General features: G+C 41.3%; 1 protein-coding gene across 2 annotated transcripts; it reads right to left on the bottom strand.

The window, feature by feature from the left end:
- Positions 1-26,197, bottom strand: dmrt3a (doublesex and mab-3 related transcription factor 3a). 2 transcript variants are annotated; one of them, XM_041186600.1, is made up of 4 exons: positions 25,839-26,197; positions 10,791-10,821; positions 2,775-2,778; positions 1-965 (listed from the first exon to the last, which is right to left on the bottom strand). In XM_041186600.1, the coding sequence occupies exons 1-4, from the start codon at positions 26,195-26,197 to the stop codon at positions 1-3; spliced, it is 1,359 nt and encodes a 452-aa protein (XP_041042534.1). The 2 variants fall into 2 exon arrangements, with proteins under 2 accessions (XP_041042534.1, XP_041042533.1); XM_041186599.1 differs by lacking the exons at positions 2,775-2,778; positions 10,791-10,821 and having other exon boundaries at positions 25,801-26,197.
- Positions 26,198-26,818: the final 621 nt, after the last annotated feature.

The following is a 26,818-nucleotide window of genomic DNA, read 5'->3' as shown; positions in this document are numbered from 1 at the left end:
TTAAGAGGATGAGTTCAATGTTCTAGAGTCTGCAGAATCAGACCTTTCATCATAGTCCTCCTCTGTATAAATGGGTTGTTTGGTCACCATTGAACAGCCCTCATCAGCAATTGAAAGCCTAGGATCATTGGTAGGATGAGAGGAAAGTACTGGGGAACTGCGAAAGATGCCAGCTGAGGTGTTTGGGAAAGGGGTGAGATATTGGGATCTGAGCTGGTACTGCTGTTGGAGTGTCATGGTGTTCCATAAAGCAACATCATTTGATATAAATGGACTTCCCTGGTTTCTACTCAAGCTGTTCCTCAGGACCAGTGGGTAGCGAGGAGGCTGAGGAAATGGGTGTTGTAATGGCATGGCCAGCGGGCTTGACATGACATTGCCAGGATCACTGGAGAATCTCAAGGAATCTGGGACCCTGAAAGCTGACCCAACAGACCACTTAGAAGAGGCAACGGGGTAGGAGCCAAAAGCATGTTCAAAAAACGTCTGTCCATTAGAAGATACAGAGAGGACATCCGGAGCTTCTGCAGGTCTATCTGAAGCCAAAGCAGAGCGACTTGACAGAAGAATTTCAATGGCACCAACAAGGTCACCCCCACAACCTTTCAAAATCAGCTCAAGGACTGTAGCTTTGTGATTTGGGAATATCTTCTTCAGCACTTCAATGGGAGGCCTGTTACCTTTTAGAGAGAAAGGAATTGACACAGTTCCAGATAGACCCTCCATCAGTAGTTGGTTTTGGTCCAGATTAAATTTGGAGCTTTCTGGTACTGTTTCCAAGCCGTTGCCATTCTTCTCAACTGGAAATCGTTCTTCATCAATCGCTGCCATTTCAGGGCTTTCAGCTGTGTAGCAATTCTTGTCTTTGGCCAGATCTGGAGAATTTGTTTGTCCTGACTCTTTGTCACTGTACGTTTCCACGGTCTCATCTGCAATCTGGCTGTCTAAACGTTCCGCGTTTAAGTCTAAGGAATAAAAGAGAAAAAGATGAATCTGATGATAAACACCTTAAGGATTTTATCAGAATTCTAAGCTTAATAACGAACCCTGTGGTAAGTCTAGTGCTAAACCATTGAATTGTCAAGAAGCCACAAGCTTAAAATAGTCATTGTATGCTGAGCTATTCTGATTGTCTTAGAATATTCTAACCCAATTAAAAATATTAAATAGTTAGTTATTTTTACTCCTCTGAGCTTTTTTTATCAGCAAGACCTTTTTTTTTTGCAAGAATGTTACATGCTGGGTGTTAAGCCAGTGCATCTATTCACGTATGCTCACATATTTACTAATAATTTATTGATAAGGCTAATGCAAATACTTTGAGGATGTCAAGGCTAGAACGGAGGAAATTATCCATGTGTTGTGCATTGATTTCATCTGTGCCCTAGATGGATCTCAGTCACTTCATGCATGTAGGGCAAGAGAAAGGAAAATGGGAGGAACAGATTTCATCCCCCACATCCATGAGGTTGTTCGCTTCCTTCGCCTTTTTTCAATTATGCTTTTTACTTTCTCAGCTTTTTACTAAGGGAAACCATTTTATTTTGTATTGTCGCACAAAATGAACATGCTTTCAAATACATATTTGTGTATATTATGTAACAAAAAAATGTTTAAAAATCATATTATGAGCAGAAATATACTAACGCTACTATTAAAGTCACACTGTACAGGACCATGAGCAGTTTACTGCTGCTCACTTCCTGAGTTTAGTAAGGAAGCAAATAATGTAATTCATAGCTTCTCTGCAGTATCAAATTTTAAAAGTAGATTGATTCCCAGCATTATCCAGATACCCAATGGCTCTGTGTTGTGTCTCCTTTTGAAATATAACCTGACATTTAGAACTAGTAAAGAAAATGCACAACTTATAATGTTGCAGTACAAACACATGATCATACGAAATCGATGGGCAGGAAAAGTCCAGCTGGTCCATCTTGCCACCTGACACAACCACAACGTAGCATCAAAATTCACCACCAAATTTGCCCACAGGTTCACATAGCCAGCTGCCCACCATCAGTTACATCACCTGAAGGAAAGGTAAAATAAAAGAACCCAAGACCAATCAAAGGAAAACAAAGCTGGGAAATTCCTCGCCAAACCCCATTGGCCACTTAAGCCAATGTATCGAGGAGCTTTTGAACTTGTTATGGGACTGTTACATTTCTATTTATGCTTTGAATTGCTGTATGAAACAATCAGGTCACATTTCTATGCAGCCACCATTAGGCTGAGCTGAGGACAAACGGAGTACAGCTGAACTAACTGAGTGAAGACTTGGGGTAAAATTTTAAGCTCAGTGGACGGGCACGGACTTGACCCGGCTGAGCATAAAGTGATGCGTGATGATGACAGGTGAGCGTCCTGACGTTATTATGCACTCGCACAATATTTCGGGCGGCAGGCACACACTGGAGTCAGCAGCGTGACAGCCGACAGTTAAAAGGTCTGTTAAGACCATTAAAAAGTTAAGTAAAAGAAATTTTTTGCTGCCCGTCCAACCTTACAATTGGTGGGCAGGCGAAAATGCCAAGCAGCCTTTGCACTTTTTTGGAAGTCTCATCCACGGGCGGGATGAAATTTCTAAAAGCAAATCAAAATAAAATTAAAACTTTTATTTTCATAACATATCCCTGCACATGTGACAGAGGCACATGAGGGGGCATGTTTTATAACATTTATTAAAGCTTTAATTTTTTCTGAAATCTGTTCATCTGCCTCAGGGAGATTTGCAAAAGGCAATCGTGAGCATGCGCGAAGTTCACGCTCACCCTGCTCACACTCCCTCCCCAACGCCCGCACAGGCAGTGCTGAGGGCTGAAGCTTGTGTTTCACACTGGGCAGGCCTTAACTGACCTGCCAGCATGAAATCGCGGTCTGTCCCCGATTACAGGCAGCTTCCCGACCACCCCCACCCGTCCCTGTCCCCACCCCCACCCCCATCAAGCCCACCCAACATGGGGGAAATTCTCCCCTTGGGCTTTGATGAGAGGGGAGTTTGGTGAGGGGGAGTGGTGGGAGGAGGATATGTTCACTTCCTTTTCCTATCTTTCTCATCCCATAGAAATTGGTTTTTGCGCAGGGAAAGGAAACAGCTCTTTGGTGAGTATGTGGTAAGTGATTAAGTTCTATTCTATCCGTAAGATTTAAAATAGTACACAAATCAGTAGTAAATTTAATAAAAATACAAGAAAGCAACATTTAAAAAGTGATTAATATAATCAAGTAATTATTAAAATCACATTAAGGATGGCAGGGCAGGTGATGTGTCAAGGCTGCAGCATGTGGGAGCTCCTGAATAACTATGGGCAGGATTTTACGTATGGCTGGATGTGTGCCTGACCTGATCGGGCATAAAATCACATGAGATGATGTCGGGCAAGCGTCCCGACGCCATTGTGCACTCGCACAATATTTCACTCATTGGGCACACGCAAAAGTCTGAAGCGTGCCTGCTGACAATTAAGAGGGCAATTAAGCCCATTAATGGTGCAATTGTCTGCGATTTTTTGTGGCTGGTCCAACCTTACAGTTGGTGGACAGGTGAATCGGCCTTTACATTTTTCATCAAACCTCATCCAAGGACAGGGTGAAATCTCAGTTATGAAGTAAAGTGAAAATAAATACCATTTATTTTTTGTGAGGTATTTTTCAGGTGCTTTATGCATGTTATACATTTTTTTGCCGCTTTTTACACCTTTATTTCATCATTTGTAGCTCCCTGAGCCAGCTGTCTGCCTTCAGGGAGCTCTCTCGCAGTGCTTACCCGTGCCCACAGTAACATCACTGCCCACCCTCTTCCCGCCCTTACCCCAGCAGCGCTGAGCTTTTCAACATGCAGTTCACACTGGCTGACCGTTAATTGACCAGCCAATGTGAAATCGCGGTTGGGGGCCAGTCGCAGTCGACACTCTGTTTCCCAGCCACTCCCAGGCCTGCCGATTGCGCACACCCACCAAGGGTAAAATTCAGGTCATTGTGATCCAGAGCAAGCAAGTCTGCGGTAAGTGTTTGCAGATTGAGGAACTTCGGCTCGGTGTCATTGAGCTGGAGGCTGAGCTGCAGATTCTTGACACAATACGGAGGGGGAAAGTTAGCTGGATGCTTTATACTAGGAGGCAGTCACCCCGCTTATGATAGGATCTTCTGATTTGGTCAGTGGCCAGGGACAGGAGGGTGTGACTTGTGAGTGAGGCAGGTAAGGGGACCCAGAGGACAGGAGTATGAGCCACTGTAATTATCCAATAGGCCTGAGGTTCTCTCAGCTTATTCAGATGAGTGTGGGGACTGCAGGGTGGATGAGCAAACTGACCATGGCACCATGGTACAGGAAGCCATCCAAGTGGGGGGATCAAAAAGGAATGTATAATAGTCAGGGACAGTATAGTGAAAGGCATTGACGCTGTTATCTGTAGCAAAGAGCAAGAGTCCAGATGGCTTTGCTGCTTGCCCGGTGCCAGGGTTTGGGACATTTGCTAAGGGCTGGAGAGGACCTTGCAGTGGGAGGGGGAGGATCCAGTGGTTGTGGTCCATGTAGATAACAACGACATAGGCAGGATGAGGAAGGAGGCTCTGCATAGTCAGTATGATGAGCTAGGCATCAAATTAATAAGCAGAACCTCAAAGGTAATAATTTCTGGATTATTAACTGAGCCATGTGCAAATTGGCATAGGACAAACAAGATTAGAGAAATGAATGCACGGCTCAAAGGCTGGTGTGGGAGAAGTGGGTTCCGGCTTGTGGGGCACTGGCACCAGTATTGGGGAAAGTGGGATCTATACCGTTGGGAAGGTTTGCACCTGAGTTGTGCTGGGACTGGTGTTCTCGCAAGCTGCATAACCAGGGAAGTAGAGAGGGTTAAAAACTGAATAGTGGGGGCAAGAGATCAAATCTGGGAAAATGTGGTAAACCAAATAGTAGAGACAAGGCAAGAGAGAAAGGTATTAATTTGGGAAATGAGAGACTATGACAGGAAGGGACAAAGAGTACAATTCTAATAGTAAATCAGTGGATAAGGCTAGATGCTACAAAAATAATGAAAGGACAAAACCAAAGGCTCTGTATCTAGATGCAGATAGCATTCAAAACAAAACAGATGAACTGATAGCGCAAATAGCAATAAATAAGCATGATCTGAAAGCCATTACAGAGACATGGCTACAGAATGACATAGATTGGGAACTGAATATTTAAGGGTAAGTGACATTTAGGAAGGACAGGAAGTTAGGAAAAGGTGGAAGGGTGGCTCTGTTAATTAATGATGATATTAGCACATTAGAGAGTGATGACTCAAGTTCAGGAAACCACAAAGTAGAAACGGTTTGGGTTGAGATGAGGAATGAAAACGTCAGGAAGTCACTTGTGGGAGTGGTGTACAGGCCCCCTCATTGAAACTACACAGTAGGACAGTGTATAAAAGAAGAGATAATGGGACCTTGCCAGAAAAGTTCAGCAATCATCATGGGGGATTTTAATCTACATATAGACTGTAAAAATCAGACGGGCAAAGGTAGCCTAGATGAGCAGTTCATAGAATGTTTTTGGGATAGTTTCTTAGAACAGCACATTCTGGAGTCAACTAGAGAGCAGGCTATACTAGACCTGGTATTGAGCAATAAAATAGGATTAATTGATAACCTCCTAGTGAAGGCACCCCTAGGTAACAGTGATCATAATCTGATTGAATTTTACAGGGAGAAATGAGTGCATTCTAGACTAGTATTTTAAATTTAAATAAAGGCAATAGTGAGGGCATGAAAGCAGAGCTAGCTAAAGTGAACTGGCAAATGAAGTTAGGGGATGTGTCAATAGAAGTTCAGTGGCAGACCTTTAAAGGGATATTTCAGAATACACAGAAAAACTAAAGGAAAATTCCAAGGGGAGGGCCCATGATCTGTGGTTAACTAAAATTTAAAGGCAGTATCAAACTTAAAGAAAAAGCTTATAGTTATGCAAAGATTGGTGGCAGGTCAGAAGATTGGAAAGAATATAAAGAACAGCAAAGAATGACAAAAAGATTAATAAGGAAGGGAAATTAGAGTATGGGAGAAAGCCAGTTAGTAATATGAAGATGGATAGTAAGAGTTTGTATAGATATTTGAATAAGAAATAGAGTTAACAAAGTGAGGATTGGTCCAAAAGAAAGTGTGTCCGGGGAATTAATAATGACAAACAGGGAGATAGCGGATGAATTAAACAGGTATTTTGGTTCAGCCTTCACTATAGTGGACACAAGTAACATCCTGGAAATAGCTGCAAATCAGGAAATGGCAGGGAGGGAGGAACTCTGGAAAATTACAATAATCAGGGAAGAGGTATTAAGCAAATTGTTGGGGCTGCGGGCTGACAAATCCCCAGTTCGGCACGGACTTCATCTTAAGGTCTTGAATGAAATGGCTAGTGAGATAGTTGATACACTGGTTTTAATTCTCTAAAATTCCCTAGATCCGGGGAAGGTTCCATTAGATTGGAAAATAGCAAATGTAACTCCTTTATTCAAAAAGGAAGGGGGACAGAAAACAAGAAACTACAGGCCAGTTAGCCAAACATCTGTCATAGGGAAAAGGTTAGAAGCCATTATTAAAGATGTTATAGCAGGACACTTAGAAAAGTTCAAAGCTATCAGGCAGAGTCAACATGCTTTTATAAAAGGGAAATCATGTTTAACCAATTTATTGGAGTTATTTGAAGGAGTCACATGTGCTGTGGATAAAGGGGAACTGTGGATGTACTGTATTTAGATTTCCAGAAGGCATTTAATAAAGTGCCACATCAAAGCTTATTGCAAAAAATAAAAGCTCATGGTACAGGGGATAACATACTGGCATGGAAAGAAGATTGGCTAGCTTACAGGAAGCAGAGAGTTGGCATAAATGGGTTTTTTTCTGGCTGGCAGGATGTGATTGAGTGGTGTGCCGCAGGGATCAGTGCTGGGGCCTCAACCTTTTTTACAATTTACATAAATGGCTTGGATGAAGGGGCCAAAGGAATGGTTGCTAAATTTGCTGATGACACAAAGATAAGTAGGAAAGTAAATTGTGAAGAGGAAGTAAGGAGGATACAAAGTGACATTGATAAGTTAAGTGAGTGGGCAAAGATCTGGTAAATGAAGTATAATGTGGGAAAATGTGAAATCATTCATTTTGGCAGAAAAATAAGCTTATTATCTAAATGGTGAGAGATTGCAGAGCTCTGAGATTCAGAGGGATCTGGGTGTCCTAGTTCATGAATCACAAAAGGTTAGTATGCAGGTACAGCAAGTAATTAGGAAAGCTAATAGAATGTTATCATTTAATGTGAGAGGAATTGATTACAAAAGTAGGGAGGTTATGCTTCAGTTGTACAGGGCAATGCTGAAACCACATCTGAAGTATTACGTACAGTACTGGTCTCCTTATTTAAAGAAAGACGTAAATATGTTAGAAGCAGTTCAGAGAAGGTTTACTAGACTAACACCAGGGCCAAAATTTTTCCCTTGGTGGGCGGGCGGGCCCCACCGGCTCGGCGGCGGTTGGGCAGCTGAACTCGCCGCCGAAACGGGGCCCACCGCCATTTTGAGTGGGCGGGCCAATTAAGGCCCACCCAGTGGCCTGCCTGACAGGAAGCGCTATGCTTTTTCATGTGTGCGAAAGAGCGCACACCTCCCTGAGACTAAGTGCTTGTCTCAGGGAGATTACTGACAGTGTAAAAAACATTAAAAATATAAAAATATAAAAATTGGCCATTGACAAGTCAGCGGGCAGACAGCTGATTTCACTGTCCGCCCGCCTTTCTCAATATTTAAGTGGACCAGGATGATGTCGGGGGTTCCTCCCGATGTCATCCCGCGGCATTTTCCTGTTGGCGAGCGGGCCCCGCCCCCAAATCACCAACGGGAAAATTCTGCCCCAGGAATGGGTGGGTTGTCTTATGAGGAAAGACTGCACAGGTTAGGTTTGTACCCACTAGAATTTAGAAGAGTAAGAGATGACTTAATTGAAACCTTTAAGGTCATGAGGGATCTTGACAGGGTGGATGTGGATAGGATGTTTCCTCTTGTGGGAGAACTATGGGTCACTGTTTAAAAATAAAGGATCGCTCATTTAAGTCAGAGATGAGGAAAATTTTTTCTCTCAGAGGATTGTGAGTCTTTGGAACTCTCTTCCTCAAAAGGCGGTGCATGCAGAGTCTTAGAATATTTTTAAGGCAGAGCTAGAAAGATTCTTGATTAACAAGGGGTTGAAAGGTTATCGGGAGTAGGTAGGAATGTGGGGTTGAGGTTACATTCAGATCGGCCATGATCTTACTGATCGGCAGAGCAGGCTTGAGGGGCCGAGTGACCTACTCCTGCTTCTAAGTCGTATGCTTGTATGTATGGATGAGTTGATATAGCATGCTATTAGTCAAAGTTGGAAGCATATCTTCTTTCTTCAATTCTTGTTTATTTTCTAATTGCAAAAATGCATTTGTTTTCATTAAACGAAGCCAGTTTTAAAGTGTGCTATTCATTAAAGTAATCTGGGCCTTCAAGTTGCTCAGTCAATCTAGCAGAAACCCACCATAAATTCATTAGGAGTCCTTCAGGTGTCCTCAGACTCAATCAAAACCTGGTTACTCCAGTTCATGTCTTAGGGCTTAATAGACATACGAACATACAAATTAGCAGCAGGAGTAGGCCACTCACCCCTCAAGCCTGCTCCGCCATTCAATAAGATCATAGCTGACTTGATTGTAACCTCAACTCCACATTCCTGATAACCTTTCACCCCCTTACTTATCAAGAACCTATTTGCCGCTGCCTTAAAAATATTCAAAGACTCTGCTTCCACCGCCTTTTGAGGAAGAAAGTTCCACAGATTCACAACACTCAGAGAAAAAAAAAAATTCTCCTCATCTCTGTCTTAAATGGACCCTTATTTTTAATCAGTGACCCCTAGTTCTAGATTCTCCCACAAGAGGAAACATCCTCTTCACATCCACCTTGTCAAGACCTCTCAGGATCTTATATGTTTCAAACAAGTCACCTCCTACTATTCTAAACTTAAGCAGATACAAGCCTAGCCTGTCCAACCATTCCTCATAGGAAAACCCTTCCAGTTCTGGTACTAGCCTAGTAAACCTTGTCAGAACTGTTTCCAATACATTTACATCCTTCCCTAAATAAAGAGACCAATACTGTACACAGTGCTCCATATATGGTCTCACCAATGCCCTATATAAATGAAGCATTACCTCCTGACTTACTCACAATAAACAATAACATTCTAATTACTTGTTGTACCTGCATACTAACTTTTTCTGATTCATGCACTAGAACACTTAGATCCCTCTGCATCTCAGAGCTCTGAAATCTCTCACCACTTAGATAATATGTTTATTTTTTTATTTTTCCTGCCAAAATGAATAATTCCACATTTTCCCACATTATACTCCATTTGCCAGATCTTTGCCCACTCACTTAACCGATCTATGTCCCTTTGTAGCCTCCTTATGTCCTCTTCACATCTTACATTCCTTCCTATCTTTATGTCATGGGATGATCTCATGGGGAAGCTGTCACCTTCCTTTCAAAGCTGTCAGTGTAAGAGGGTAATGGGTTGTTGGGGACGGTGGTGGCTGTTCCCACATCCTGGTCCTCAGTTGGGATACGGCTTAGCATCAAACATGTTTCATCAACCATATCTGGTCAATACCCAGTGAAATGGGGTTAGTTGAAAGGTGAGTAAGGACTGAATTTTTTTACCTAATTCATGTTTCTCATCCTCCACCCCTCTGAGCTGGCCACCTTTTGCCTGCATTTCTACAGTCTTTTGTGTGAGGTGGGTTGGGGAGGATATTAATCACCAATGCACCCCCAATTAGCCAAATGCTTCTGCCCCTACCCTCGGACATTTTAATTCTTGTAGGGCCAGCAATGGAATTCCACAGCAGCTAAAATTCTTATTTAACTACGTTGATCACAACTTTGTGGTTTATGATGCTTGGTGAGTAAATAATTTATAAACCCTGCAGTACTATGCTTAGCTTTGGAGCAGTAGAGCAAATGTCTGAAGAGCCTGTATCTTTCCTGTACCTGGAATACTGTAATTGATTCTGATTACTTAATCATAGGAAAGCTATTATGTCCCTTGAATGGATACAGAGACCAAGAAAGATGATCCTTGAGATTTAAAATGTGAGGAAAGGTTAAGGTATTTGTGTTTATTTGACTTGAAAAAGTGAAAACTGAGGGTGATCTTACTGAGCTTTCAGGACTTTAAAGTGATTTGATAAAATTCATTCCAGTAAAGCTCCCTATTCTCTGCCTAAAAATGTGTCAGCACTAACTTCAGATGAGCATCTACTTTCTGATGGTGTCAATTTTCTACACCAGCCGTCCAGTGGCTTCTGGGAAGCTGCCAATTTAACGCCAAGTTAGGGCATCTTATTCTGCGGCTTTATGCCCTCTAGGGGCAAATAGCTCGCAGGCATTTGTTCTGTCAGTCTGAACAAGATTCAAACCCAAACTCCAGATGTGAAAGCCATGTATTGAACCATTCAAAACCTGGTGGTTAGCAGAATCGGGGCCATGGAGTCCTATTTCTTTTAAGGTTCCTCCTTAGCCAGGGAGAGCATTCTTGCTCCTCCGTGTCCACATGGGGGAGAATTTGCTGCACGTCGGGCGGACCAGTCAGGAGTGGGTGTAGGCAGGCGCGGAGCAAATTGCTGCCCGCAATCAGCTGCATGCCCTCATTTCACCTGGGCTGGCCAATTAAGGCCCACCCAGCATGATGCACAGCCGGTAGTGCTCAGCGCTACCTGTGCAGACGGGGGGAGGAGGGACAGTCAAGGCCTGTGCTCTTTTACAGGCGCGCTAAAGAGCACAGAAATCTCCCTGAGGCACGGAACTGCATCAGGGAGATTAAGTTCGGATTGAAATTTTTTAATAAACACAGATGGAAATTATTTACACATGCCCCTTCATCTGACAGTATCACATGAGCTGGGACATGTTTGTCAATTTATCAGAATTTATTTATTTATTTAATTAAACCTTCAGGAAACCTCATCCCACCCATGGATGAGGATTCCTGAAAAATGTGAAGGCCGCTTGGGCTCTTTGCCTGCCCACCAACATTAAGGTTAGACAGGCAGCATTGATAAGTGCTTTAATTGTTTTTTTAATAGCCTTAATAGGCAGTTGATAGTTTGGCGGGTGCGCAGCCACCTCCAGCATGCGCCCACCGAATGTAATATCTAAATGACGCGCTCTGATGTCGGGACACATGCCCGACATCACTGTGCATCATTTCAAGCACACCAACATCAAAATTCTGGCCCTGGAAACTTTGGAACCCCTTTGCCCCAACTTCCCCACATTCTCTGACTGCGATCATCAGAAATTTCCAACCCCCCGCCTCCCACCACCAACTCTCCCACTTGCCTTGCTCAGAACCACATCAGCCTTCAGCTGGGCCCGACTTTGCATTCCCAGGCTTCAGCCTCCACGTCATCCACACCAGCGTCTGAAAGCAAATCAGCAACTGATGCTGGGAGTAAAATTTACCCCAGTCTTATGCTGGTGCCATTGTGTGTGTTCCCCTTCCACTCCAGTCAACTTGTGAGAAAAGATTATGGAATTTGTGCTTCTTTTCGTGGTACACTCCCACCCCAGGTTAAAATTGGTGCTTAAATGCACACTGCAAGTTTAGTATTAGGCAAACTGAAAATTTCTTCAAACCTATGTATATAAATGCACCCTTTCTACACCAATATACAAATTTTCTGTTCTCACACTGAACTTTTTACAAATATTCAGCACGGTATGTAAAGTTGTTTTCAGTTTTGAAGTCTTGGGCCTGGCTGAATAAAAGTGAGAGGGGCAGTACAGACAGTGCAGCTACTGGTTTGAAACAAGAGCTACAGTTCAGTTTCCAGCCAGCAGGATATTTGTTTACATTGCTGGCTGCAGATTTAACTTCCGTTTGTGCAAATGTCCTGCACATGGCTAGGCATTTCCCAAATCCTGGAATTGTAAATGTTTGGATAATACGGAAGAAAGAATCCCTGCTTCCCACAACATTTCAGTTAAGGTTAGATTGGTCTATAAAATGTCCAGATTGTCCAGTGGTACCCAATGGTTATCCACAGGTCTGACAGCATCTGTGGAAAGAGAAACAGAGTAAACATTTCAAGTCTGTATGACCCTTCTTCAGAACTCTGAAGAAGAGTCATACAGACTCGGAAAGTTAACACTGTTTCTCTCTCCACAGATGCTGTCAGACCTGCTGTATTCTTCCAGCATTTTCTGTTTTTTTATTTCAGATTTCCAGCATCCACAGTGTTTTGCTTTTATCCAACGTTATCCTTTAGGCATTAACTGAGGGAGTGCTACAATGTCAGATGTTAAACTGAAGCTTTATCTGCCCTCCCAGGTGGATGTAAAAGATCCTGAAGCACTAATTTGAAGAAGAACACCTGGTCGATATTTTTCCCCTAATCAACATCACAAAACAAACAAATTGCCTGGTCATTATCACATTGCCTTTTGTGGGAGCTTGCTGTGCATTTCCTACATTACAACTGTGACTACACTTCAAGAACAATTTCATTGGCTGTAAAGAGCTTTTGGGATGTCCTCCGGTTGTCCACAGGCAACATAAATGTAAGTCTTTTTTTTCTTTTTTAATGCAAATCTACATAACAATTGCAGACATGATGGGGTTAGATTTTGGTTCCAAACTAAATGGTAATCTGATTAAATGGATTGCCTGCCTGCTATAGATGCCATGTGACTTTCATTCTATTGAAATCAGTGGATTGAAAATCAGTTATTTTTGTACTAGGTGAGCAATCCACTCCACCAGTGAAGACAAAAATCAGCCCCATGAAGTTAATATAACATATCAAATATTACTTAGGGCTGTTTGTTAAAGCCAGTGTTATCAAAATGAGTGGTAAAACAAAAGACTAATATTTATATAATACCTTTCAGGACTCCCAAAGTGCTTTACATCCAATGAGAAACGTTTTGCAGTTTTGTCTTTGTTGTCATATAGGGAATTATTACATACCACCTAGTATTTTGTAACTCATGTTGACAAAGTTTGTAAATCACAATTGGTGTTAATGTTTCTGCCTATACTAAAAAACTGGCAGATGGCTCCAATTGGTCTTTAATTATTTTTTAATTGAATTATTTTTTTTTAAATTACTTCTCATTAATTTAGAATTTGTCCAAGTTATGCTTTCCTGATATAATCTGAAGTAACTTTCTGAGCTTAACCTGTCTATTCCACTTAATATTTTGTATATTTTGCGACGGTCCTCTCCAGTAATCCTCTTTCTGGACTCTATGGCTTATGGGCGGAATGTTACAGCCCCGTCACAGTGGGGGTGGGGCCATGAAATGCAGCGAGCCGTTCAAAAGCCCATTGACTTCGGTGGGTGGGATGAGGCTTCCAAAAGCAAAAAGAAACTTTTAATTTTTCGTTAATAACATGTGCCTGCTCATGTGACATGAGGGGACATGTTACATTTTTATTTTTTTATTATTTCTTTTCATATCTTTTCATCACCTGAGGCAGCTCTGTGCCTCAGGGCGTCTATGAAGCGCTCACTCACGCACATGCATGCAGTTTGCACTGGGCCCGCTCTCCCTCCTCCCACCCCCAAATAGGCAGCGTGGTCTGGTGCCGATTGTGGGCGGTGGTCAGCTTCCCGATCGCCCCCACTGAGCCCGCTCCCGCTGAGCCCGTCCATCAAGGGCAAAATTCTGCCCTAAGTTTCAATGACTTGAACTTAGTTTACATTTAGATTTATAACTCCATTGCATCTTCTTCTATACTCAAATCTATTTTATTCGCATGGTGACTACAATTGAACACAATATTCCAATGTGACCAGACCAGCTGATTTCAATGCCTCAAATTAACCTGCAAAGAGTGGTAATGTCCCAGTTATAAATCTTAGATTTCTATTCACTTTTTTAATTATTTCACCTTGGTCAGACATTGAAAGTGTTATCGTTTCCAAACCCTTCCCCAAGATTCCTTGTCCAATCCAATCCCAATCAGTGTGTATTTATGGAAGATGTTTTTGACCAATGTCCACTATTTGATGGGACTGAACTTCTGTTGGATTCTCCTGATTTCCCACCATAGGTTTATTAGAAGTTTAGTAGACGTCCCCCTGGAGAAATTGCAACTTTTAGCCATTTATGCCATTTCCCTGGGGATTTTACCAATCCTCCTCTAAAGTTATAGCAGAAGATTTGGAGAACCCAAGTGGAAATTCCAAGCATACACTGTTAAATTACAATTGTCTTTTGTCTGTTCAGTTGCATTAACAAACTAAGGGCAGGATTTTTCAGTGAGCGGGTAGGAGCCTGACCGACCGAACATAAAACAACGCACGATGCTATCAGCTGAGCGTTCCAACATCATTGCGCACTTGTGTGATATTTCGGTTGGCAGGCACGCGCCAGAGTCAGCAGCGCACCCGCCAACAATTTAAAAGGCCCATTAAGGCCATTAAAAAGGTGATTAAAATAAATTTTTCAGCTGTCCATCCAACCTTACAGTTGATGGGCAGGCAAAAAAGCCAAGCGGCCTTTGCATTTTTTTTGGAAACCTCATCCACGGGCAGGATGAGGTTTCCAACAGCAAATAAAAATAAAATAAATATTTTAAAATTTAATTAATAACATGTCCCTGCACGGAGGGGACATGTTTCATAACATTTTAGAAAGCTTTATTTTTTATTTAGAAAAATGTTCATCTCCCTGCGGCAGCTCTGTGTCTCAGGGAGCTTTTCCAGCGAACGTGAAGTTGCACACTCACCTTCCTCCCCCCCACACACACAGGCGGCACTGAGCGCAACCGCTCGCATTTCACGCGGGGCGCCCCTTAATTGGCTCGCCAGTGTGAAATCACGGTCCTGCCCCAACCACAGGCGGCGGTGGGCTTCCCAACCTTTCCGGCCCGCCTCCGCCGAGGGAAATATCCTGACCTAAATCTTTTGCCAAATACTGCACACCCTTTAATAATGTAGCAAGTTTACATTAATCTCAATATCCTGATCTTGAATACAGAATAGAAGTAACAGATTCCTAAGCACTAACCAAGAACTCCAGTCAACACCCCCTTCCAGACTATCACTGTTCCTCCCTCAGTACTCCATTTTGAACTAATTTGCAGTTCCATAAACTACCTTGGATCCATGTGGTTTTAATTTACTTTGAAGAATTCTGCAATTGCATAACTGTAACATAGAGAGTTCCACAATCTGCTTCATTTGTAACACATTCTAAATAATCAAGGAATTTTATCAGTCAGTCTTCTTCCCCTTCTAAATCTGTACTGTAATACTCTGCAGATATAAAAATCAGTTATAAACATAGTAGTAGTCATGACGAACATTACACTGTACCTACATCATTCACAAATGCCATTTTCCTACAGTAAAGAACAATGCTGTAAAGAAAGGGAAATCAAATAAGCTTTATTAATAAAATAGAAACAGTAAATGGTATCATTATAACAACCAGGGTGGTAGAAGACAAATTAGGTAGACCTTGGTCCTTCCTCATCTCGCAATTCCTATGCTTATAATAAAATCACTTGTGTCTGTAATATACATTGAACCTGACCGAAATTATGAATGTCATGTCATTGGTCAGTTTTTTTCATCCTCACCAGCTAAGTTTTTAAGTATTCATGTTTTCTTCCTCTATTGTAGAATTGTAATTCAGCAACGATATTTTGCAAATTATTTCTTCCAATTCAATGTATCCTCCATATCACATTCTACTAAGAAACTTATTTGACAATATAGTGACAATGACAGTTCCTCACTCGTTCCACTCCACATCCCTAAAAGTAAAATTATCGCATAGCCAAAAAGTCAGAAATGTCCCCCTTAACTTGGCTTCACAACCTTCCCTTTCCTTAACCATCATGAAGTCAGGTCTCCAAGTATTCTGGTCTCCAGTTGCAAATTCCCCTCATATTTCATGTTTCCAATTCACCCAGCTAATTCTCTAATTTAAGCAAGATAGTATAATCTCTCAAATAAACAAATAAATGCCTCAAATATAATTGACTGCAACTCTCAGTAGCCACATCGTGGCATTGACTACCACTCTTTGGGATAATTATCCAGGGACTCTTCTGTGGTTCTATTCCTACTTATCTGAATATCTCAGCAATGGATTCTGGTTTCCCTGCACCATCACCTCTGGAATCACTCAAGGATCTATTCTGAACTCATTCCTCTACCTACTATCTTCCATCTTGGTAATATCATTCATGACCAGGGGGCCAGCTTTCATATACATGCTGATGATACCCAGTTTTATTTTACTTAACCAACTGAATACCTCAATATTGTCAGGCTGTTTATCTGATATCAAGCCTTGGAGGAGTCACAAATCCATTCTGTAATCATTTTCACTCCCCACCAGAAATTCTATTCTATTATCATTAACTCAATCTCCCTCTCCAGCCACTTTCTCAGCTGAACCGAATCATTTGCAGCTGTTGAATCCTGTCCAATCCTGAACTGAGCTTTAAACTCTGCTTTCTATCACTAAGACAGCTTACTTCCATCTCCACTGACCTACACTTGCTCCCCATCACTCATCAACTTCAGGTCCTGGCATAAGCTCGTTTCCATTGTTACTTACTCCATTTCTCTCCCTGGCTACTCTCCCAAACTGAATCAGACCATTAACAACATTATTATTCTGTTCACCCTGACTTGCACTTGAAATGATATAACATGTCCTTAACCAAGAATCCATGTATCCACCTCTACATTATTGAGTTGAAGGAACATGGGTTCATCCAAGACTTGGTGAAAAATACGCTAATTATTTTTACATAGTATAGTTTGTAAAAGAACTGTGTAATGAAGAAAGGTTTAAGTTTGTTTCTCCAATGGACAGTCTTTAATACATTAAACTCTGTAGTCAAAGCCTCCCTGCCACACTCTGTTTTAGACCGTAAGTTTAATCATTTCCCATCTGATCGAGAGGATCCTCTGGTCTTGGTTAAATTGGCTCTCCTAATTGTTCACTGGCACCATAATAAATTATGATGATCTGCTTTATGTGTCAAAAAAAATAGAATACAACTTTAAAATCCTATTCTTCAGCTATAACTATTCATGGCCTTGCCACACACTATCTCCACAATCTCCTCCAACCCTACATCCTCTGCCAAGTCACCATCCATTCCTGACCCCATGCTTCTGCACACCTACTCTAATTTTCCTCATTAAGAATGGCACAGTCTTCAGCCATCCCCGACTACTTTTGGTTAGTTGCAATTAGAAATGATGGACAACTATAGGGTTTGATTTTAATAGCCTTTAGGCTACAAAGTATCTGAAAGTTTAGAAACACATTACATTGACCATGTGGAGTGGATATGCTGGTTAAAGGTTAGATGCTGTGAGAATGTTTCCCCTAGTGGGGAAATCTAGAACTAGAGGGCACAGTTTCAAAATAAGGTGCCACCCAATTAAGATGAAGATGAGGAAGAATTTCTTCTCTCAGGATGTCATTAATCTTCAGAATTCCCTTCCCCAGAGAGCAGTGTCATTGAATATGTTCCAGGCTGAGTTAGACAGATTTCTGACCCAGAGGGAAGTCAAGGATTATGGGGACCAGCAGGAAAGTCACAGTCAGATCAGCCATGATCTTATTGAATGATGGAGCAGACTCAAGGGGCCAAATGGCCTACTCCTGCTCTCATTTCTCAAGGTCTTATGTTTTGTAAAAAGGAAGAGTGAAATGAAAAACCAGATGCTATTCAGAGATGGTGGTTAAGTCGAGAGAGAGAGATCTCACATATGTGACTCAGGGGAGTTGGAGATAAAGGGGCATTCCATTAGTGAAAAATAGAGTGGAGTGATCTTATTTGGAGGGATAGAGAAAAATAATTTATTGAGCAGGAGACATTTAGGAAATGGAGAGAAATAACCTTATAAAGGACAAATACTATTGAAGAAGGGGAAGAGAGTCTGTTGGGTAAGAGGAAAGAAAAATACCTAGTTGAGATTAAGAGGGCTGCCACCAGCTTTACTTTGTGTAGTAGGGTGGCTGCACATTGAACTTAACAGATCATATTTATAAACAGTGCATCATTAACTTTTGATGAGTAATCCCATGGGAGATTCACTAATATATCACAATCAAGCCATTGGTTTGTACTGGATGTTAAATTTCATCTTTCATACATTGGATTCTGAGATTTTGATAGATTAGGTTGAGGAATTCATTTTACTATGAAAACTACAAACCAATGGTTCTGATTATAAAGAATAATGGTTACCAACACCATATGATCCTTGAATTATGGTATTTGAGATGATTCACTTGTGTGTAAAAGGAACGTGGTATAAAAATGTAGCACGTATTAATAATTATCAGCATCAAACCTAGAATCTAAGTTTAACATCTAATTAGAAAAATGAATTTGATCTGAAGTTAATATTTCTTGTCTAATTAATCATGTTAACAGATTTTAATAAACCCCCTCTCAATCTATATTAATATTGATTCATGTAGACGTTTTCTCTGCCTTCTTGAGGCTTTTTCTCATATTCTTAAAATAGAATAACGAGATGTTAAGTGAATAAATCTTATTGGGCAAGATGGGGTCATGGAAGACACTGTTGACCCAAAATGCACCATTATAATGCACCATTATAACATTTAAATAAATTAATATTATTTTGTTTCACATTAACCAATATGAGTCACCATGGGAACACCCTGGGTTAGATCATATGATCCAGCCATGTCTTAGTTCTCTGAGAGGCTCCTCTGATTTTAGATAATGGATACTCCTGAGAAATCGTAATAATCAATTTTATGCGTTTAATCACAATTTCAACATATTTATGTGTGAATATGTTTTAAAGTAGAATGTGAAAATTCTTGAGTGTGTCATTGCTTAAATTTACAAGTCTGTTCTAAAAAAAAATGATGACCCTTCCTTTAGAAAACAACTACAAGTCCACAAAATAAAAAAGATTTTTTGAAGTAGAGAACGGAGTTTGTTGAAGTATATATTCAATAAACTGATGAAAATGGTATCGGAATGTACAAGTTCTCCTGCTAGGATCAAAGCAGTGGGAGCAGAATGCACATATTCATTTCATCTTTATTTCTCTCTGTGATTTTATACTTTGGAGGAACATTCTGATTGCCTTCGTGGGAATTGTAACTGAAAACTGAGACCTTTCACACATATTTTCTTCTCTAAAACTCATTATGTTTCTTTGAATTAGTTTTCTTATATAGCATCATTTACCGTTTGGATGTTTGATATTGCACGTTTTACACTGCCTGTTTTCACCCTTACTCTTGGTTTTCATTTAGGGAATTATGTTACAACACGGCTGCTAGTTTTAGCATTTATCTGCAATAGAATTGATTTAGAAATATTTATTGAGTTTTTCATCATTTGCCAGCTCTGCCGTGAACTTTCCTTGTTTGGTAATTCTGTGTTGTTTCTAGTTTTGTAATAAATCTGGCCCAATTGTTTTAACCTCAAAATAGAATGCAGTTTTAAATATAAAACTTTGCTCCATTTCAGGACGATTTACCAACGGCCACCAATACTGGAAATCTGAAATAGAAACTGAAAATATTAGAAATGAAGGTTACCGTAGCCTATTTTCCCCTTCAGATGATGATCGGTTTAGGATGGGTTTCCATCAATTTAATTTTGCCTTTCGCATTCTGGTGCCATGGACTCGAGTACAAGTCAGACAGCAATTGTGTTTAACGTGATAAACGTGTTACATTTAGAGCAGTATTTAAATACGTTGTAAACTATAACTTTATATAAAGCATATTTTAAATGTTATTAGAAATGTCTCTGTATAGTTACGCTGTTTGAAAAAGTCAAAGCAGTTGTATGTTACTGTTGTTTTTTTTATATATCAATTCAGGCATTGAAATCTCCCTATGAATTTTCTTGGCGCCTTCGCTTGATTTCCGTGTCCAAGGGAGAGAATTTCAGCTCCTCCTATAATGTGTGCCGCTTTGCAAAATGTAAATGCGAGATTTAAAAAAAAATCCTTGAAAACAAAGTGGGTAACGTTTGGGTACGACAGAGGGAGACTGGCGAATCAAACCAGAGAGAAGTTCGGTAATGTTTGGTAGTGGGAGCTATGAAGAATGTGGTATTATTCCGGCAATCTCTTCACAACGAGAGATACTGCCTTTAAATCTGAATAAAGGATCGTTTGGGACAATAATCTCTTCTGACCTTGAATTTCGGTGGAGAAATGCAACATTTACGAATCAATGTCGAAAACGCCAGTGCCTTTGTGATTGATGGCGATTTACTCTCCCTTCTCTCTGGAAGGCTGTTAGGAGAACTGCTGACTGGATGGCAAAGCGCTGTACATCAATGCGGATATGATTATATTTCCAAAGAACTCGCCTGTTGCTTGGTAACATTTCAGTGTTGTTTGACCTTTTTTGAAGAAGTTATTGTTGTCCCACTTCGATTGAATTTGCTCCAGTCTGATTGCTGCAATTTGTTAAGAGTCTTGCATTAAAGCGCGATTATTAATCATCTGATCAAATCCAATACTCCATTCGTCTCATCTATTTTCACATTGAGGTGTTAAAGTCTGCCAGCTGTTAATGCGGCAATGTTTCTTTTTAAAATAAAGTGCTTTTTGGAACCATCGATAAATCCCCCACCGCAACAGCTAGAGGCACACCACAATCAATTTACACATCTTTCTTTATGTATCTATAAATCAGCATTTTAAACTTCGAAATAAAAGCGCTGCATAATCGCAAACCAGCATTCTGTAGCAGGTACGAATAATGTTTTCTGTAACGAATTAAGTTGTATGGTTACAAATATCTCTCTCCTCCGGGCCTTTGGAACATAATTTAATGAAGAATTATTGTCTTCTGTTTTACTAATGACACTGGCTCCTTTATAATTGTGTGCATCATGAAAACAAGGAAACAAAGGTGCTTAATATTGCGGGAAACACCACTTGGCCTGACCAAGGAACGCGTACATAGCATCACATTACATTCTTGACTGTTGGACTACTTCGGGACCTTTCCGCAGTTAATAATATCGGCCCCGGCCTCGACCCCAAACAAACAATTGGTACAAGGTGTTTGAATGTGGAAAATCGCTGGTTATGACGCAAATTTAAATGTATTGTTGCAAAACCTAGCGTAGCAATGAGTATCAGCTGCTAATTAATTACCGTGTGTGAATTTAATATAGTTCAGTTTAAATCAACACCACTTCATTCCTAAATGTCAGAGAATGTATCCTGTGATATAGTGACTGTGAAATTACTGGATTAAATTCCCTGCCGTGTGCTAGTTCTGAGTATAACGATTTCAGAATTAGTAAATTGTATTTTCCAAATCCCACAGACAAATGTGTCTTTTCCCCGAAACTTCCGACCTCCCTTCTGTGCCGCCGAGAAAGAGTACGCATTGCAACAAACCTCTTTACTTTGTAGGCGAGGCTCTGGTTAATCTTTCTTAAATAGAAGAAAATAAGGGGCGATATGTTAGCCGAAGGTTTATTTTATTATTGTTTTGGTAACAGATCACAGTGAAGGCTGTCAGCTCGATTTAATCTCGTGTGTATTTTAAACCAAGGCGAAATGCATATGTTTAAAATAAGTGCATCATGGAATGCCGCTTAAATAATATTATATAAATAATGATCACGTGAATGAAATGAAGCCTGGCCTATAAAATTCTTCAATAACCGGCTCCTTCCTCTTACTGTTCACATCACCTTGCCTGAAACGAAAATGGCCCATTCCAGCCCCTAAATGGGTCACTGCAGGTCTAATTGGATAAGTAGCACTGGTAAAAACACCACAGTTAAAATTTTATCCAAGAAAATCGTTACTACATTATAGCAAAGAGCTAACAATTAAATTAGTTAAACAGATGCAGTTTGGGGAAAAGAGGATTCATCAAACCCCTAATTAAACCAGTGAATAAGCAACACCACCTGCACCTAATGAACGACTCCGACATTAGAACCATCGTAATTTTCTCTAGCCTAACGAAATGTTAGTAATCTAAAATATTTCGATGAAGATGTTCGTTTAAAGATGTTTTAATTGCTACAACAACGTTAAACAACAAAAGACCCAAGTCCATGATCGTCACAATACAACAGATATTGGGTCGCATTAAAACTAATGTTTTATTCATTCAGTTATGGTTTTCTTGTTAATAGATATGTAACGAGTACACAAAAATACACCGGAGCTAAATAACCAGCAAAGCAGATTACCAATCGCACCAAAAGCGACACAGCGCGGAATGCATTTACTGGAAAGATATTGAGGTCTCTGTTAGGAAGGCACGTTCCATATACAGATGAAATAATGGTGGTTAAGCAAAATTCTGCTTAAATTTGCTGTGAAAAATCATTAAAAATATTTTTAAAGAATGATGAATTGGAACACGAGTTTTTCTGCAGAGTGGTGTTTACTGGGTTTAATTTAAGTGAGTGTTGACATATTGGGGTACTGGCCCAATAACTTGCACTCAGATGAAATGAATAACTGAAGAAAGCATTTTACAGCAAGTAAATACTTGTAACATGCGGATACACGTCCAGTAATGGAGGGAAACGTGGCGGAGTTACACACAGCAAGCTCCCACAAAGATGGACGAGACAATGATTCGGCACTCCGTTTTAGTGTGGGACAAATATTTAGCAAGTCACCTGGAAGAACTTGCCTGCTCTTTTGCCAACAGTATCCACCTGAAAAGGCAGACAGTGGCACCATTTAATGTCTCAGTGGAAAGCGAGCACCTCTGACTTTCAGGGCTCTCAGTTCTGCGCTGAAGTGTCAACCTAAATTTTGTCTCCGGACTGGGACATGACTCACAACCTTCTCATCCAGAGGCTGGAGTGTTAACACGGTGCCTCAGCCGACGCGAGGTAACCGAACTCGCCATTTTAATTGAGTTTTCTTTACCCGTCACAGCTTTCAGTTTCGGCATAATATGTCCCCAACACTATTGATAGATATCAAGAAAGCAAAGGGCTATTTAATGTTAGTTAATTCTTGTAACCATTCGATTTTAAACCAATATTCAGAACCAGATTTCCTCTTTAAATTGAGTATTCTTCATCTTTAGACATTAATCTTTACAACTAATTTAGTATTAAATTTAATAACTTGTGATGAAACTAGTGTAGTATTGTTAAGTGCACTCTCCCCGTTCGGTCATATTTCCACTTGAATGATACAGCTGTGATATCATTTACAGAAAGACTCCTTTCAAAGTCCTTCTCCAGTCCTGAAAGCTTTGCATCGAGGTTAATATTAGATTTAACATTGTGATCATATCCAGTATAAATTTACAGCAACTGGTATTGCTATTCCTGTGTACTGCACTCCGACTCCTATCTTGTTAAACTATTTTAAAATGTTACAGCCATTCCAAGCCTGGGTCTAAAACAGCGATGGGATTGCTGCCAGATTGATGGTTACGTCATGTTGTGTGCTGCTTAAGTATGAACGCATCGATGATGTAATTCTCAACGAATTTCAAGACGGAGAGATTTTTATTTATGTGTGTACTGTGCTGGATGTTTGGAATACTTGAACATTTCATGAAAATGCGATAGGCTTAGGATCCTGTTCAGGCTCCAGTTTGCACAGCCTCGCCTCGTCTATTTAAGCGTGGTCACGGAAACCAAATTCATACTCGACCGAGTGCAAAGTCCTTGACTGTGCCGGACTCCGTGCTCGATGTTTGCACTGTACACACGGCTCTTCCGATAGAAAACAGAGCTTGGCCTAAGTCCTGGACATTTTCCAAACGCAGTGCTTCATTTACAGAAAACCCCTGTTTACCTGAAATCGTCCTAATTCCGATCTATTAAACGTATTTGTTTTGTAAGTAACGAATTTTAAAACCATACATTCGTAAAACAACCAAACGGAATAAAAAGTCGATTGTTTCGCATGATCAGATTGTTGGGAGTTTGCCTGTGGATGGATTACTTCCTAGCTTCCAGGTGAAAAGGTCACGGTTGCGTGTTTCCACCCTCCATTCTGACTGCATTAAGCCTGTCCGCAGAGCTGCCCGAAGTTTCATCATTTGTAGGATCAGTTATTGTCTAAAATGAAGATTGGATAAAGACTATTGTAGAAGTGCGGGATTTTGTGTTCAAACTTCCCTTACTCTCCGTATCAAATGAGAGAACAGAAAACGGTTAAATCCTCTTTGCCCCTTCTCCAAAGAACTTAAATCAACATCCTGCATTAAAATAACTCACTTTGCTTCCATCCAAACTCAAATTTTCACTCAGCTCGTGAAACATGCCGGCGGATTTTTCGCTGTTTTTTAAAATCTTTACATATAAAATAGTTCCTCTGGTAAATTGATTTATCCAAATAATCGGCCTTCAACACACAAAGATCATTTCTAATCGCGCATCTCCGCCATTTCACTGATCCCTATCGAGTGGGCCTGGGAATCCCCTTTGGAGGTTATTTCTTTGGCCTTGGTGAGCACTTGGGGGCATTAAACCAATCAAGCGGAAAGTAAAGTACAGTCAGCAGCCCGGTTAACCAGATCTTGTTAGCAAAGATTACTTCAGTTAGAACGGGTATGTTTTTTAAATCATATTAAATGAAATTACAAATGAAAATGAATTCGGATGAAATCTACGGGGAGTTACATATTAAAGGCTGTCCAAGAAGTGCCCGTATAATTATTCCCTAAAAAGGTATCAATGCTATATTTTTAAAATATCCACTAATTAAATCCTTCAGTAGTAACTGCTGTAATACGCTGGTTCTAATTTACAAAAGCAATGGATTCGGCAGACTGGAAGCTGACTGAGAACCAATGCGGATGGAGTGCTACAAATCTCGGTGCTGGTATAATTTGGCTGGAAGCAGTGAAACTTTTTCTCTATTTGAGTCTGTAGTGAACAGGATGAGAGTTTGCAGCAAAGCGCTGCACTTTGGGGGGAAGAACAAACTCCACCTGGTCGCCTGCGGTTTGAAAAGATTTTCTCTGCCTTTCATACCTTTGCTACCAGAGGAAGTTCAGGTCTATGTCCGTAGAAGTTGGGGCTGAATCACGGTTTACACAATGTGCAGGTGTCGGTGTGCGCTCCAATATACACTGTAGGGCTTTGCAACCAGGTCTGCCTAATGATGCGCAATAAAATTTAACTTTCCTAGATCACAGCAAACCCCTGCCTTGTTAGATATCATGGATAAGTTTAGAACATTGAATGAATTTGCTTAGTAAATTATTGTAATCAATTATTTGATTTTTTAAAACTACATTAAACTTAACTCGGAGGCTCGCGACCACATTTGAAAATATAGGCTGGGTGTCAATGTATCGAGCGGGACGTTTTGTTCCCTGTCCAATGGTTTCTACTTATTTTCCTAGTTTGAAAATTCACGGTGTGTTTGTTCTCTGAGCCCTGACAGTGACGACTCGTATCGCTGTAGGAATTTTTTTTTTACAAAATGCTTCACTAAATATGTCAATCAGAAAAACGAATCAAACCAAGTTGCAGTGGGTACACAGGTCAAACCTATCCTCAGTTTGGTTGTCCATTATAGATCCCACATCTAAACCCACTCCATCCACTGTACTTTCAATCGTCATGGCAATCCATGCTACCCAAACCAACTGTTCTGCGGTGGGATCGAATCAAGGTGAACACTTGATAAAAAGTGAATTAAATCAGATTTTAAACAAAAAAAAACTCAATCCGGTGTTTCAAACCTATTTCCTTCCGATTGGTGCATGAATGGAGTTTCCTGATCCTTACCGGCCCTGGCTTGCTGGATGCTGTCTGGCTGTTCCTGCTCCCAGCGCAGCGCCGTCTCTCCGCCTTTGGCTGGAGTGTGGCGAGACTCGGCGGGACCGGGAGCGGCAGCCAGCCCCTGCACGGCTCGGATGCTGTCAGGGATCAGGCTGCCGATGCACTCGTTGGCCTGCTGCCGCCGGAGGGCCACCTGGGCGGCCATTACCCGCTGCCTCTCGATGATCAGGATGCACTTCTCGCACGTACAGTCTTTGAAGCGGCAGTAGCGCTTGTGCCCCTTGAGCCAGGAGAGGACACCGTGATTCCGGCAGCGGGCGCACTTGGGGGTCCTTTGGAGAGGGGGTCGGGGCTGGGACACCGGGCCGGCCATGTACATGTAGGGAGATCCGTACGCGTTCATCTCGCACATGGGCAAGGGGTGAGCGAGGCTGCAGGTGGGTTAAGAAGGGGAGGGCTCTATCTTTCAGCAGGCTGGGAGAGGATCCAGGCCAGGAAAACTCACAAAGTGCAGCAAGAGGAGGGGATCGGCGGAGCCCGCTGGCTACAACTATCTTTTGAGAGAACTTGGGGGTGGGGGGGTGGGGGGCGGTGGTTGGGGGGTGGAGAGAGAGCGATCAGGGCTGGGTCAATGCGATATCCGGCGTCCAGGCGTTCACATCAGCAAGAAGGATCTTTCACACTGACTCAATCGATGAAAGTATGAGCGGAGAGTTGGATGTGCTTACACTTGCACCAAGGCGAGACAGGCAAGGGATCGCCTGAACTGAGAGAGACCCACCTTCCACACAGCTTACACCCTTTACATCAGAGCCACATGCAGACAGGAGACTTAAATCGGTCAGTTTGTCACCGGCTTGCACGGTCATTGTAGTCAACCCGTTTGGTGCCACAGCTCTGCCGTTCCCACCATTCAGGCAGATGCTTTTCTTCTGACAACGAACCGGAGGAGGGGGAGAGGAGAAGGCGCCGTCCCTCACTCCCTCCCAAGTGAACACTCACAATGCAGAGCAAGAGAAGCATC

Source organism: Carcharodon carcharias, chromosome 4 (genome assembly GCF_017639515.1).
Source record: "Carcharodon carcharias isolate sCarCar2 chromosome 4, sCarCar2.pri, whole genome shotgun sequence".
NCBI classification, from domain to species: Eukaryota; Metazoa; Chordata; class Chondrichthyes; order Lamniformes; family Lamnidae; genus Carcharodon; species Carcharodon carcharias.
The sequence above is the reverse complement of the archived record's forward strand: the minus strand, read 5'-3'. Positions and strand labels throughout refer to the sequence as shown.